At 57.2% G+C, this 14,887-nt stretch overlaps 5 protein-coding genes and 1 non-coding gene across 6 annotated transcripts; 3 read left to right on the forward strand and 3 right to left on the reverse strand.

Annotated features, from left to right (window-relative positions):
• The first annotated feature begins 2,281 nt into the window (after positions 1 to 2,281).
• TRAVEDRAFT_160111 (acid protease) lies at positions 2,282 to 4,715 on the forward strand. The gene is made up of 7 exons (XM_008035156.1): positions 2,282 to 2,424; positions 2,479 to 2,650; positions 2,703 to 2,803; positions 2,857 to 3,008; positions 3,063 to 3,581; positions 3,656 to 3,905; positions 3,973 to 4,715. The coding sequence occupies exons 2-7, from the start codon at positions 2,516 to 2,518 to the stop codon at positions 4,496 to 4,498; spliced, it is 1,683 nt and encodes a 560-aa protein (XP_008033347.1). The 5' UTR covers positions 2,282 to 2,424; positions 2,479 to 2,515; the 3' UTR covers positions 4,499 to 4,715.
• An 845-nt stretch (positions 4,716 to 5,560) lies between these two features.
• Positions 5,561 to 6,886, reverse strand: TRAVEDRAFT_17014 (uncharacterized protein; the record flags this gene model as incomplete). Its single annotated transcript, XM_008033573.1, has 5 exons — positions 5,561 to 5,576; positions 5,638 to 5,741; positions 5,805 to 6,019; positions 6,083 to 6,742; positions 6,802 to 6,886. 5 exons carry the CDS (start codon positions 6,884 to 6,886, stop codon positions 5,561 to 5,563), a joined length of 1,080 nt encoding a protein of 359 aa, XP_008031764.1.
• Positions 6,887 to 7,936: 1,050 nt separating this feature from the next.
• TRAVEDRAFT_42614 (uncharacterized protein) lies at positions 7,937 to 9,228 on the reverse strand (the record flags this gene model as incomplete). Its single annotated transcript, XM_008034086.1, has 5 exons — positions 7,937 to 7,952; positions 8,007 to 8,110; positions 8,170 to 8,381; positions 8,434 to 9,075; positions 9,138 to 9,228. The coding sequence occupies 5 exons, from the start codon at positions 9,226 to 9,228 to the stop codon at positions 7,937 to 7,939; spliced, it is 1,065 nt and encodes a 354-aa protein (XP_008032277.1).
• Positions 9,229 to 10,339: 1,111 nt separating this feature from the next.
• TRAVEDRAFT_t6 lies at positions 10,340 to 10,423 on the forward strand. The gene has a single exon. It is a non-coding gene; the product is annotated as a tRNA-Asn (tRNA).
• Positions 10,424 to 11,716: 1,293 nt separating this feature from the next.
• Positions 11,717 to 12,023, reverse strand: TRAVEDRAFT_42615 (uncharacterized protein; the record flags this gene model as incomplete). Its single annotated transcript, XM_008034087.1, has 2 exons — positions 11,717 to 11,852; positions 11,908 to 12,023. The coding sequence occupies 2 exons, from the start codon at positions 12,021 to 12,023 to the stop codon at positions 11,717 to 11,719; spliced, it is 252 nt and encodes an 83-aa protein (XP_008032278.1).
• Positions 12,024 to 13,061: 1,038 nt separating this feature from the next.
• TRAVEDRAFT_42616 (uncharacterized protein) lies at positions 13,062 to 13,530 on the forward strand (the record flags this gene model as incomplete). The annotated part of the gene is made up of 3 exons (XM_008034088.1): positions 13,062 to 13,123; positions 13,184 to 13,406; positions 13,468 to 13,530. 3 exons carry the CDS (start codon positions 13,062 to 13,064, stop codon positions 13,528 to 13,530), a joined length of 348 nt encoding a protein of 115 aa, XP_008032279.1.
• Positions 13,531 to 14,887: the final 1,357 nt, after the last annotated feature.

Genomic DNA, 14,887 nt, shown 5'->3' on the forward strand with positions numbered 1-14,887 from the left:
CTCGGTGCCGCACTGTCTTGAACACACGTTTTCGGCTTGAGTGCACTGCATAACTCGTGAGTGTATGCGTACTCCACCGGCAAGGAGGTTGTGCTGACCGAGTTCGTATGCGCAGTATCATCCAAGTCCGTCCGTGGGGCCCGGTATTGCATACCCTTTTCACGGTTTTGCCGAGATCTCCGGATAAGAAGGTACCATTTCATGCCGGCGTTGTCATATCATATCCGCTGCTAAGACATAGCTCAGCCCACGACCGGGGTAATTCTAGTTCGGCCTGGATTCCGCCACAACGCTTCTGCGATGGACCTACATGGACCCACTCCGAGGCGTTCCCAAAGCGCGCACTTCCGCCCAGGCGAGTTGTACTTGCGCATCTTCTTTCTTGCCGCCGCTTCGTATCTGACCACGTCATGACTGCCTGGTTTATATATCCCCGCACAGAATAGACCCGCGCCCATGCCCAGCCACGCCGTCTCACCACCGACAGCCTCAGCTCCAATAGGAACGTTCCCCATTCGGACAGGGACAAGTGCGCGCATCCGCAGCCCCTTACCAGAACCCCTGACAACCTTAGGTGCCTTACATGGTGGGCCATAAAATCTTGCTTTTTGATCCGGACCATTTGACGGTTCTAGTTTGCGCTGTGTGTAATCAGGCAAGTACGTCCGGGGTGTGGTCTACTATAGGGGAGCGTTGCCGACAGCTCCAAGCTGACGCGTCAACGACGCGCGACTACGAGGCCATCACCGCTCCACACGGTAGAGCAGGGTAGAGCGCGCGATCACGTCAAGCTCGATGCCGATGCGCCGACCAAGGACGCCCGGGATCGACGTCGGGGAGTCGTCTGGGCCGCAACGCCACGCTTCACGACCTTCTTCACGGTTCCCTGTCATACGCCCCCCCTCCGCCTTCCTCGGAGACCTTCCGCTCATCGTCACAGACGCGTCCCCCATCGATCCGTTCTGTCTCTTTCTCGGTTCTCTGTCACTCGTCGTGTTTCACATATCACTCCCCCTCCAGTCTGCGTCGCTCGATACTACCCCTCAGTACCATATCTCTCCCCCGCCTCGACTTGCGACGTGCTCCCTCTACTGATACGTGATAGCAGACCTTCCAAATCTACAAAACGACGAGGCTCAGAGGGCAGTTGGCGGCGAAGAAACGTGATGTGACCACCCGCTGCTGAGCTGTGGGCCTGGGCAGCGAGCGCACGTCAACAGGTGGTGCATCGGACAGCCCTCGTCGCTGAGCGAAGCCTTCGCGATCGATTTGCGGCGTAGAAGGAAGGGAGCCCTATTCGGTCCCTATCCCATATCGTCCATATTCCGTCTCGATTTGGATCATCGGTCTCCGAGTACTAGTGCTCGAACATGTATAAAACGACGACGCCCCGCCTTCGAATAGACAAGTTTGCTTCCCCCTCCTTTGAACTTCTGAGCTTGCGCCAACTTCCCTCGTTTCCCACATAGCTGCTATCAGTCATCGTCTCGCGTCCTGCCAACTCTATTCTGCTAGCCGACTCTACTCGTGCCGTTCGAAGACGCGTACGTACCCCTCGTGCATCCGGCGGTGGGCTCTAGACCCTCGGGGACGTGATGGTGCGATTGAGGGGCGCCCGCGCTCAAAAATCAGCGGCGCGACGCCTCCTTTCTCTATTGCTCGTTTCATCTCCGGACAAATTGCCTCAAGCGGTCCCCTTTCGTGCGCTGCGCTCCAGTAGCATTTGGCTCTTGTCACGAACGCCTCCTCCGCAGAAATGGGAAACGGCGCTCGCTGTGCAACCACAGAGCTCAGCACTCCGCAGATATGCCATCGCAGAGCATGCTATTGAGCGACAAGACTCAGGACTGAGACATTACGATGGCGGCGGTGCGGAAGAGCTGCAGTCCCGGTCTCTAACTTAGACGCCTGGACTACCCGGGGTCCCCGGAGCGCCTTGTTTATGATCGCGCGTGCCCTTGTGGGCGCTCTCCTTTCCTTGTTGGCGCTCGGGCATCGGGCACAGCCAGGTCGTATTTCGACCGCAACAACGCCGGCTTTTAGGATGATATATGGGGACAGCAGCATCATAGGTGCGATCTTTTGCAACAGACCCTACCGGAAGACAGATGTGTTATCGCGCCAGTCCACGAGACTGCCCGCGAGGAGGCGGAGAAAGGAGGGATCTCAGATCTGACGTGAGAATCGCGGGGTCCTCGCGATCAGGGCGTGCAGTGCGGGCGGGTGGCGGGCGCGTCGTGGATGGGGACTCGGGTGATTGCGTTCAGTTACTAACGGCGTCTTATATCCCAACACGCCATGCCACCTGCCCCGACTCCCTCCTCCTTCTCTTTCCACGACCAGCTCCTCCCCGGACGCTTGGTGCCCTCCTTCTACCTCCTTCTCCCCGCTTTTCTGGATCTGTAGGGGGTCCAATTACGACTTGTAAGCTCTCTATACGTTCTCCTCCCAGAGCTACGCGCTGACGCTGGGTGGCAGGTCCAACGCTTCTCGCTTTCGAATTTAGATCTGCATAATGCTCTCCTCGAAGATCCCCCTCCTGCTTTCGTTATGCGCGTCCGCCGTACTGGGAGCCTTCGTCCCGCCCGAGAGGCTGAACATTCCCCTCCTGCTGAGTCCTGGGGGGCGGCCCATGATGGGCGTGGGCATGGTGAGTACCCATCTCCTGCCACACATGGTTTGTTGACTGATTGTCTCCCTAGTCCTCCGGGAACGTCCAGAACTTCAACTTCACGTTCACAACCAGTCTGGGCTACACTGCGGTTGCTAGCAAGCAATGCACCGAGTGCAGCGATACGCCTCTGTATGTTCTGCTCACTCAGTTGTCATATTGGAGCACTCTACTTACACGCGCAGATATGATATCGGCCTGTCGTCCACCGCAAAGTCTCTGAACGGACAGTCCGCCATGTCTCTCGGTGCTGGTAGCTTCAATGGTTCGCTTATGAAGGAGGACTGCACGATCTACATTTCGAACGGATCCACTTGGCCGTACCCCAATCAAACAGGTCAGTGACGCCCTACTTCTTTTCCTTAGCTTGCATGCACTGACGCACCATCAGTGGTGCTTATGGACACGCAGACTCAGGGCTCCCCGTTCGACCAGAGCATATCCGGGCTTCTCGGGCTCGGAACCCTGAGGAAGCCGACCACTGCTGCGGGCTTCTCAGCGGGGTTCGACGACGGCCTTTACGGGCAATATTACATCCGCAATCCCGAAGCTTCGAACTTCACCTTCGGCCTCGACCTCAAGCCCTCTCCGGTCATCCCGGGCAACGGTTCTTCGCTGAAAATCAACCCTAGTCAGTCGTCCCTTGCGGATACCAACGTCGGGACGGTGCACTGGCTCCAGCCCGACCAGTCCGCGTACCAAGCAGACCAGGTGCAGTGGAGTGTTGCGCAGAATACCGTCACAAGCGGCTACCTTGCGAACAACACGCAGCCGGACCTGACAATCCAACTCGATGGCTGGACTTCCAAGATTGGGAGCAACGCCGTAGGCGTGCAAGATCCAATACTCGTGAACGTGGACCCCTTCTACCCGGGCATCTACATGCCTATGCAACAGGCGCGGCTTATCCGTAAGTCATCTCGGGCAGTGATGCTGTGCGCTTCGTCATTGACCCACTGCCTTCCTCGCGTTCCGTCATTTTAGATGACGCCATTTCCGGCTCGCAGCAGACGCAGCTGTCGACCATTCCGGGCCAGACGAACTCGTGGACCGTGCCATGCAACACGCAGATTTCCTTCACCGTCCTCGTCAACGGACAAGGCTTCACAGTTGACCAGTCCATCTTGGTCGTTGACCAGGGCGACGGGCAGTGCATCAGTCTCATCGAGGGTTTCACCGACTCTTCGGTGACGCAATACATCCTCGGGCAGAACTTCATGCAGCAGATCTACATGTATGTCCCGCCCGCAGCTCCTACCTACGCCTTCCGCTCCACATACTCACATCCCCCTTCCGCACAGCATCTTCAACATTCCGAAGGACGGCCAGTCCATCGTCGGGTTCGCGCCGCGCGCCGCGTCCACCAAATCCCGTGACATCGGCGCGATCGTCGGCGGGACCGTCGGCGGCGTTGCGGGCGTCGTCGCGCTCGGCCTGCTCGCGTTCTTCCTCATCCGTCGCCGCCAGGACAACACGTTCTTCGCGCGCGCGGCCGAGCTCGAGGAGGAGCACAAGGTTGCGTCCACCGTCGAGCCGTACACGCTCGGCGCCGAGCCGCACACGCCCTCCTTCCCCGGGTACCTCCCCGGGAGCCCGCCCGCTGGGGCGCACCACCCGCTGCTGGACGCGGCGGGCGTGCATGATGCGCATTCGGGCGCCGCGCCGCCGACGTACGAGGAGGCGAGCGAGAGTGGGCTGGCTTCGCCCCGCGGATATCCGAGGGACTCGAAGATGACGTACCGGAGGGACACGATGATGAGCACGAGTGTGGGGAGCCCGCCTGGCAGCCCGAGCCGAACGGGTTTCTCGGGTTCGAGCAACGTTTGAGTGGACAGTGTTGATAGGACGCTGGACGCTGGATCTAGGGCTTGAGTGCATCGGTCACGCTTGTCGATACTGGAGATACTGGAACGATTGGTTTTAGTATGGAGAGGGGACGTTCGTGTCGGCTCGAGCGTGTGTATGGTAGGGGGCTCTGCTAACTATTCTTAACTTGTCAAACTATGCATCTCGAAGCACAGTACGAATATTCATGTCCAAAGTCAAACTCAGCAGTCCATCACGCCATGTCCAAGTCGCCAATCTGTCAACGATTCAGTGCCGTTCTCCATGGTCTGCAGCAAAGCTTGTTGAGTCTCAGGGGGGAGGGTCAGGAAAGTCAACATCTCATACTTTTCTTTTCTTTCTTTAACTCCCGTTTATTGCCCGTCAGGGCCTAGCCCTATGTTAGGCACTAAACTAGCGTAACTATCGTATGTAATCGGCCTGCGTAGGTAGTCGTAATGGAAACAAATGGACATCTCATACTTATGGTTCGCTCCAAGGGACACCCGTTCCACTCCGAAGCACTGCGCGGGGGCCAAGCAACATTCAAGTGATGCACAGACTACACCGCTGAGTGCGAGGCGGATTCGTGTATGTACATACATCGGCCCGGAAGGACCTGAGGAAGACGCTGCGCGGCGAGGTGCCAGTGGCTTCGCACAGGCAGATGCACAGCGGTGGCAATCTCCTCTTCTACCATACTCATCCGCGCGCAGGATATTGCATTTTTTTCAGATCAGTCGGCACATCGACACACGGTCAAAGCCTCAGTCGCGCTCTTCCCTAGAAGCATCAGGGTCCGCAGCTGCAGGGACTCGGAGAGCCACACCATTGCCATGTCTAAGGTTTGTTCTAAGGAACACCGGTTTCACTTCAAAGCACATTGCGGTCATACACTATCCAAGTGATGTACAGACTACGCCGCTGAACGCGAGCTAGATGTCTGTATGTACATCGGCCCGGGAGGACCTGAAGAAGGCGCTGCGCCGCGCGGTAGCTTCGCACACGCAGGTGCTCAGCGCTGGCAGTGTCTCCTTCTACGACGGTCGTCCACATGGTACGTTTTCAGGCACGGGTGACGCTGTGAATATCGATCAGTTAGCACATAGACAGATGGCAGAACAGTACACGATTGCACATACGTGACTTCCCAAAGCCCATCGTTCGCGAGGCAGAGGCCCTCCGACACCGCAGCCGGCTGCGCACCCTCGAGGCAGCCGCTCACCGCAGCGGACGCAGACCGTATCTGCAGATAAACTCAGTTCGCATCTCTCAACGCAGTGGACACAGATCCTAGGAGATCACGTACCACCGAGAGGACGCACGTCTCGAGCGTCGTGGGGGAGAAGTTCCAGAACGAGAACTTGCACGTCCCGTGCGTCGCGGAGAACATCTGGTCTGGGGCGACGTCGATGAACGGGCTCGACCCGGGCGTTGTGAGCGCTGTGTTGAGGGTGTCGACGAGTCGCGCGCAGTCTTCGGTAGACGGCGGTAGGTTTATGATACCTCCAGGCTGGCCGCACGCTGTGGTGCCTTCGGAAGCTCAGTAAGGACACGATCATTCCGAGTGTACATGACGGGACTTACAAGTCTCGGCGCAGACGTTGGCGAGCGTCGGTGTAGGCGCAGCCGCGGTCACCGTCGCAGTCACCGTCGCGGTGTTCGTGACGCTCTCGAATAGCGTCGTCGCGCTCGTCTCAACGTCCGTTTCTGTCGCGGTGTCCGTCTCCGTGAAGCTCTGCACGACCGTCGTCGCGCTCGCAACGACCGCCGTGTCCGTCTCGGTCGCGGTGGCGGTCACGCTCTGTATGAGTGTCGTTGCGCTCGTAAAGATCTCCGTCGCAGTCTCAGTCGCAGTGTCCGTCTCCACATCGGTCTCGGTCGCAGTCGCGGTTGCAGTCGTGATTGAAACAGCGGTCACTGTTGCGGTGTCGGTTTCGGTCGCGGTTTCGGTGGCCGTCGCGGTCGTGGTTGGGGTGCGGGTCGCTGTCGCCGTGGCCGTGCGGGTGGAGGTCAGGATCGTGGTCGACGTTCTGACGACCGTCCGCGTTCGCGTTGTGGTGGTCACTGCGAGGGGATCAGGACCGTCGATGGCGGGTAGTAGGGCATCGTTCGCGCGCACGATGGGCGCACAGGCGAACTTGGTGAGCGCGACCGTGTTGGGCCCCGAAGTGATGGTGGAGTTCGAGATGGCCCTGGCGTCGGTGCACACTGGGCTCCCTAGGGCGCCGTTTGAGTCTTGACGGACTATGTACAATCGTTCTGTCAAACGTCGTCACGAGCCTCGTAAAGCGAAAAGGCCTGACCGTGGAGCAAGTTCGGCAAATTGCGCGCGGAGGAGCTCGCAACGGCGACGGCAAGAACAAACAGGGTGTCGACGAAGAACAGCATCGCGTTGAAGGGATGAACGGCACTGGTGGTCGAGGTGAAGCACCACCGCCCTCGATGCCTTCGATTTTATACGTCCGAATTACTGGAGGTTTTGTCGAATGGTCCACTGGCCGATGGCGCCGCGCCAAGTCTCCAGCGTGAGCTCTCCACATGCCGCACCGTGAAAACTGCTCTGAATACGAATGCTTGTATGACAGCGGGTCAGGCGCATCCACCATGGTACACGTTGGAGTATTGGAATCCGCTCACCGCATTAGCCAGAGCACATGTGAAGGGGTCGCGCCTGGACGCACCTGCGCGCAAATAGCGCCGGAAGAGCCTTCTGTATTTTCCTCCGTGAGAAGCGCGGCTGCTGTATTGGACGGGCGGAGTAAGAGCAGTGGCTCTGACGGACCTGCGCGGGTGCCGCTCGTCCCTTGTTGGCAAGCAGGCGACGTTTAGGCTCAAAGGAATGAAATGAGTCCGGTAAGTCCGAATCCTAATAAGAGGTGAACCTGTCGAACAACGCTCCTTCGCGGGAGCGAAATCTGCCGCCGCGCTATTGAGCGTGCCTGTGCGCTGGCGAAGCCGGGGGTGCCGACTGGAGAGGCGATGCAGCTGATAGAGTACGCCATGGTCTTTTGACCCAGGTACCGGTACTATGCGAAATGCTGCCGAGAAGGACCGGCGATTTTCTGCGGGCGGTAGTCGGTCAGCATACCGTGCGCCGCATGATATAAATCTAACGTACACTTAGAGTAGCGGCTGTAAGCTGTGCTCAGGACTAAGACTCCATCGCAAGGGTCGCCAGGATCTCTCAAAGACCTGAACTCGCTCTGAGCATGCCATTATTTTACGTTCTCGGGCGATTGACGAGACACCAGCTGCATGTTCAACCTGAGTCACTGACACGATCCAAAAATTGAAAGCAGTGAGCGTGCTGGCATTCCATGTACGCAATCGCAAGAGTGTATACAGAAGGGCCCGCTGAGAACATAAGCCGCGGAAAGGAGCTTGGCTGACCGTTAGAGCACGGCCTAGACCTTCGGAGAAAGAAAAAGAAGGCTCGGATTAGGAGTGTGTGACGCTGGAGAAACTTCAGCCTTCCGAAGCGGAAAAAAAAATGGGCGATCCCCCGCACCTGACTTCAAAGGAGCCACTGTTGGCGAGGCACAGAGCTTCGGTGGCCAAGAGATTCTGCAGCGAACCGAAGCACGTATTCACCGAAGCCGATGCAGACCGCAGCTGCAAAATGAAGGAATTGTCAAGCCGGTTTGTAACGTGGGGATGTCAAGGGCACGTACAATCGAAACGAGGCAGGTCTCGAGCGTCGTAGTCCCGGAGTTGACGAAGGCGAAGCGGCAGGACCCGTGGGTCGCACTCCATGAATGTCCCGGATCGACGCTGATCACGGAGTTCGTACCGTTAGTCAGGCCGGCGTTGAGCGTGCCGATGAGGCTCGAGCAGTCCGTGGTCAGGGGACGGAAGCCCCCAGCCTGAACGCACGATGTCGCACCTGAGTGGTTTGTTTGAGTACAAGGTCAGAGGAATCGGGATGGACTACTCACATGTCTCTGAACAAACGTTGACGGCGGTGGGACTCGGAACGGCGGCAGACACGGTCGCGGTTACCGTCTGAGTCTCAGTCGCAGTGTTCGTTACGAACTGGACAAGCGTGGTAGGGATGATGGTAACGTCGGTCTCCGTGGCGGTCGCGGTCTCGGTGAAGCTTTGAACGACGGTCGTGGGGACCATTGTGACCAGCGTGTCCGTCTCAGTGTCGGTTTCGGTCGCTGTCTCGGTGACACTCTGGATGAGCGTTACGGGGCTTGTAGTGACTTCAGTTGCGGTCTCTGTCGTAGTCGCAGTCTCCGTTTCGGTGTTGGTCTCCGTCACGAAAGCAGTCGCCGTCTCGGTCGAAATCGACACTGCGGTCACCGTCGCGCTCTGGGTTTCGGTAGTCGTCGCGATAGTGGTGGCAGTAGCCGTTACAGTACGGAGCGCGGTGACTGTAGCCGTAGCGGTGGCAGTAGCTGTAGTTGTCGCGGTATTGACCGAGGTGACTGTGGCCGTAGCGGTGGCGGTAACGACGGCGGTCACGGTCCTCAGGAGTGTCGTTGTAACCGTAGGAGGTGCGGCCGCACGCGGATCAAGAACATGGACCGCGCCGTCCGGGTTACGCACGGAAAGCGCATCGAAGTCTTGTCGGGCTACGATTTAATCATCAGCTTCTATGCAGTGATGGTGGCGGTCTACGAGCCAATGAACTCACCACGGAACGGATTGGGTAAGCCGCGCGCCGAAGTGTCTACAGCAGTAGAGAGGACGAGGACGAGCAGGATGGAAATGAAGGTCAGCTTCATATTATGCGAGTGCTCAGTGCGTAGGCTAGATGTGTCGGGGGTTGTGATGTTCTTCCACTTAGCTGCGGACCGCCTTTATACGATTGGTGGTAGAGTTCTAGTGGCCACACCGGCGACATGTAGGAGCGCGGGAGCTCCGCATGTGTACGGTCGAAAACCTATACTGTACGCGGAAGCTTGTACGACAGAGCTGTCGGCGTCAGCGGGTGTGTCCATATGGTGGGGCATGTCAGTATGCTGTCAAGGGGGCTTGGTGGAAGTTGTTATTCGGAGAACACAGTGATAAAACAAGCCTAGAAGCGCGTACGACTGCATTGCACCAAGGCCCGGAGGTGTTCACGTATAGCCGCCGTGACAGATCCGGCTGCTGTAGCATAGTTGATAGATTCAGAGGCGAACTCGGAGTTCTCGGTCGCAGAAAAGCTCTAGTCTCGGCCGTTAGACCATGTACACTTTGATAGACAGAACTTATCCATTAAGACTATGCAGGGGAATGGCTGGGGAGCACGCGCTGCCCAGTCAGTTGACGCTGCCTGACTCGGCAGCCGCCCTACCAGTGATCGTTCTACTGGGGCACTACTGGAGCGTATCAAGCCTAGGAGCTGCGTCAGGGACTCCACATAAGATGACGGTGTTTCGACACGCACCACATTTGTATCATGTCACGAGAGAAGGGGGTGTTGGTAAAACAGCGGCCTGGATCATAATATTGGCGGATGACATTCGGTACACCACCTTGTGTTGCCAAGAAGGCACAGAACAGGCGCAGAGGGGTTTGACGGAAGACAAAGGGCTGCTTTCGCTGCTCGTTACTAAGAGTGACACCGCACAGGACCGCTGCTCGCATGAGAGACTCCTTGACTTGCGGTTTCGGGTCAAAATTGGGTCTGCGAGCGGTGACAAAGTTGATGTATGCACACGTACCTTTCAGTACTCGACCGTAGATACGGTATTTCCCTGTCTTGCCCCTCTGGGTGATGGTCTTGTGGATGCACGCCGGTGAAGGTGTCCTCCAAGCAGTGTGAATCGCATTTGGGAAGTTTGAAGCATCGAATCGACCATGTGAAAGAAATAGGATGCTACCTGATGCACCATGAAAGCTGTGCTGTCATGCCCCATGGCTGAGTTGGTTACAGCGTCCGACTGTTACCTCAAGCACATCGGAAGGTCGTGAGTTCGAGCCTCACTGGGGCAGCACTTCTTTTGCTCTCAGCCTCTCAGACACCTGGCAATTTGAAGCCGTTATATTTCCATGTAGTCTCGTAACCAGACGTCATAGGGTTTCGCTCCTTTTTGGGACAGCGGAGAGCGAAAAACGAGAGGAGAGAGCGACCTATAACCACTGTGGGAAGGATCGACGCCTGTATGAGGTGTTCAGAACACCTTCGCCTCCAGAATAGGTGTTCCGAACACCTAAAAGGTGCACACCTCTAATAATTGTATATTATAAGTCGGTGTTTGGAACACCTCTATTCACCGTCTGTTTGAGCAGCTGTTCCGCACACCTATAATATATACATTTTTTAACAGTGTTCTCCACAGCTCCGGCACAAAAGGTGTTCCAAACAGCTACTTACATTACCTTTATCAAACCACCGTACTCGCGAATACGGTGGTCGCTCCAGGCCCGTATCTCGTCGCCCTCTATTGTGCACACGCGCCACCTGTCTAGCTCACTCCTCAGGCCTCGAGCTTCGTCTCCCTCGCCTACGCGCGCCCGCGCGCCTGGCACTCAGGCTGCTGTCATGCATGTAAGAGCGACTTGTTTGACTTACATGTCGGTAGCGGTGCGGGATCAACGCGAGGTTCATCCTTCCTGGCCTGCACAATGGTGAGCCCCGGTGCAGAAGTCACTGGCATGTACGACAGCGCAGACTCACGGTCGTCACTGTTCTCCCCACGCGCGCCTGGTCTCCAGCACAACCGCCTCCACGATGGGATGGAGGGGCCCGACCGCGACTCGGCGCCCGCTGCGCGACGACGCGAGCCTTTCCGACCCAAACCAGACTTATGGCCAATGGAAAGCGCGTCCCAGAGCGCACCCTGCCCCGCTCACAGGGCCATTGCAGGGCATACCACGGAGATGCCGCTGTCCAAGTCGTCGAGGTCGTTATGGAGTCACCGTGCGGCACGCGCCCCCGTCGCAGAGTCAGCAGCATGCAAGACGCGTGTTGTCGATGTGAGGCGCACTTAGTTGAGCAATCTTGTTCGCACGCACGAGAGTGCAGGACATGCGGGAAGGGGTTGTGACAGTGACAGCGATCTTGCGACTGCGTTCCGTGTCCCGCTACACGAGCATGTCCACGGCGCGGCGGAGTGGGAAGTTGTTTGTGAGTAGGTAAAGTTTCGACGTGAGCCCGAGAGAGGGAGGAGAATGGGGCCGCTATGTGCGTGCGGGTGTCTCTTGTGCGGGCTCAGGCTAGGGGGTGCGATCAGGGCATGCGTGCACGCGAGAGGCAGATCGAGACTGACAGAACGCGAGAGTTGTTCATCGGTCGACGTCCATCTTGCTGCCACTGCGCCGTCCGCGACCACAGCACCCGTTATCCCCCGCAGGCTTCTGCACGTAGTGCTTCGGGTCTGCACCGGGGGGTGCGACGAGGATGTGTGCGCGGGAGTCCTTGCTGACTCGGAGCTCGTCAGATAGTAGCTTGCTGCACAGGCGGGTGGGTGACGTACGACTCATTCTCGACGTTATCGAGGCGCATGAGGACATCGACGATGCCCTCAGCCTCAACTAGTGCTGTACCGATACGTCCGGAGAGCGTCGCGTTGACACTACCGATAATCTTCATTGGTTCGCATGTTGTTACCTAGAAAGACCGAATATGGGAGATAAATAGGAGGCTAAGGAAACAGGGAGTGACAGGCGAACGAAGGGTGAGGCCTTGAGGAGATGTACGCGCAAGTTGCAGAGGGACACAAAATGGGCGTCTATTATCCCAATTAGGAAGCTAGTTGCGATGACGTCACTACCGCCTCAAGAGCCTCCCTCCTTGTCGTCTTGCATCTTGACCTCGAACCACCATGATCCCTCTGCGCACTGTGCTTTTCAGCTGTTCTCGACACTCCATCGTTCTCTTCTTGATCAGCATGCTCTACCGTTGTGCTTTGCTTTCTTCGCTATTCTTCCCGCGCTCGGTTTCCGTCTTCAGTCTGTGACCCTCAACATGGACCTCTTACTCGTGTGAGCTCGTCGCTCTTTCTACATACAGCACGCTTCTCGTACACCTTCTCTCCTCCCCCCCATGTTGATAATCTGTATTTTTCTGGTATCAAGACCTCCCAAAAATTCTGGTGTGTATTTCTGCACCTTCACCATATCCTTGTCGGATGGTAACCTGTTTCAGGTAGCATACACACTGGTGCTCTGCTCTTGAAGTCTCTCTTAGGTGAAACTTCGTCTTTCTTATTCGTTCTCGCTCTACTGACCGCGTTATCTCAGCCTCTGGGCCTCTCTCGTTGCCACGCCATATGAAGGTCCTCTTCTTGGCGGCCGCTATGCTACTGTCACCTCTCAAAGCTGTAGGTTTGTCAACACTCCTCGCGCTCTGCCTGGCTCATCCTCCTTCGGTCTTCCCACTTGCGCTCTGCCTTCTTCGCTATGCATATAACGCTTCGCTTCTCTCGCACACCTACCGTCTTCTCCTGTGCTCGTGCCCCTGCAACTCGACCTGCTTTCGTCCCACTTCGCACCGCTGAAGATCTGCTCACTCGTCCTCGTCTTGGTGTTTACCTGATGCGTCGACTGCGTAGCTCAAGTGTTTTCGGCCCGGCTGGATCCCGTACGGCGATAGCGTCTGGACAAGACGAACACGAACACGGCCCACACCATGGCGTACCCGCTGTCCGCGGACCTCAGCGAACACGTCACCTTCGTGTACCCGACGACCCAGTAAGTTCGTTCTCATCCCGTGCATGGAAGCATATGTTTAACCGTGCTGTGTATATGTAGGTTCATCCCGCCGCCGTCGCGTGCTCTCGCCTTACAGGTTGTGAACTGTATTCCCAAGTCGACAAAGTGCACCACCTCGAAGTGCACCGCCGTCGACGTGCAGTGCGCGACGACGATCTCCCCTGCGTGCCTGATCGAGCTCTACAACATTTCGACGATGCCCGCGAACAGCCTCGGTGTGAGCACATTCGACAACGAGCTTGCGAACAAGGACGACCTTGCGGTACACGCCCACATGACGCGGTGCTGGGCCGTGATCGCCAATGCCTGCCCTTCAATGACAGGACTTCCTCAGCCAGGCGCGCCCTGTCATCACGACCGGGACCTTTGCAGTGCAGTCCCAATGACCAGGGACTGCGACGACTCGGAGGGAGTCTAGGACAAGCGGCGGAGCGAGCCATGTAAAGTAGGTCGTGTTCAGTTGTGCTCTCGTCGCGCGTGCAAGCCACGTTGGCCCCGCTTACTCGCGTTCTATCGCGGTCGTGTCGCGCGCGGTCGCGGTGCTCACGATCGCGCTCGTGCCAGTCCGTCTTGCTCGCTAATATGCATGCATGTGCTTGCATTGCTCGACAGCTTGCGAGGGCCCGTATGTATATGTAGCATAATAAATTTTATTCGCAAATATATCCGGGTGTGATCACTCGGTGTGCAGGACACTTGCCGTGAGTGTTTTAAACATTTAAATGCACTGTAGTGTACAATGATTTGGACGGTTGGGAACGGCTTGGACAGCCGTTGAGAACACCTCGCCCAACAGAGTCCAAAACACCTGCAAAAAATGTGGTACCCGGTGTTGTACACGTTGGGAGCAAGTGTGCAAAACACCTAAACATGCACACATGAGGTGTTCTGCACAATTATTCTCGACACCGCCCAAAAATGTTCGGAACACCTCTTTCGGTCGTTCCGTCGTAGTTGTGCCCAACACCTCTAAAAAATGTGGATCCTTCCCACAGTGTAACGTCTGGTGAAATTCGTATAGAGGGGTAGGGGTCTCTGTCACGCCCGCGCGACATGGAAGCCTGTCGACGCGTCGAGCTCACCCAGCCGCCCCGACGCGTCCTCGATCGGGCAGTCCATCCGCGCCGCGACCGCGACTATAAGCTCCCTTTACCACATAGTCGGCCGCTGTATGTCATGTTCTACTGCGCGCGTACCCGCCTCACCTGGGAGACTCTGTCCCGATTATCACCACTTCCACCTTCACGAACATGCGCATACAGTCGGTCTCGCGCGGAGTACGGACGCCCGATGCCCGCTCTGGCAGAACGCGGCATTGTTTTGACTGTTGGACCCTCGCGATTTCCTCGCAGTCGAACTATAAGCAAGTTCGCGACATACGAGCTTCGAAAAGCGGCGAGTACGACCCGCGCGCGGTCAGAATTGCCTACGGGACCACTCGCGCTGCACGGTCGCGCCTGCTCGCGGGCACGTCCAAGTGGGGCTGCCGTGACCGATGTGACTCAAGGGAGAGACCCCCACCCGTCTATACGAAAGTCACCAGACGTTAGAGGGGGTCCTCTCCATGCTTTCTGTCCCGTCCCGTTTTGGAAGGACCCCCTCTAGCGGCTGGTGACGAGACTAATTTCCATGCAGGTGTGTGCGGTGTAATTATGCGAACGATTACTCGGACTGCCCAGTATTTTTGAAGCTTGATACATACATAGCATCACGAGGTTATTACCGGCATGTGTCGTGTTGCTC

The sequence above is a fragment of the Trametes versicolor genome, assembly GCF_000271585.1.
Source record: "Trametes versicolor FP-101664 SS1 unplaced genomic scaffold TRAVEscaffold_1, whole genome shotgun sequence".
In the NCBI taxonomy this organism is placed as follows: domain Eukaryota; kingdom Fungi; phylum Basidiomycota; class Agaricomycetes; order Polyporales; family Polyporaceae; genus Trametes; species Trametes versicolor.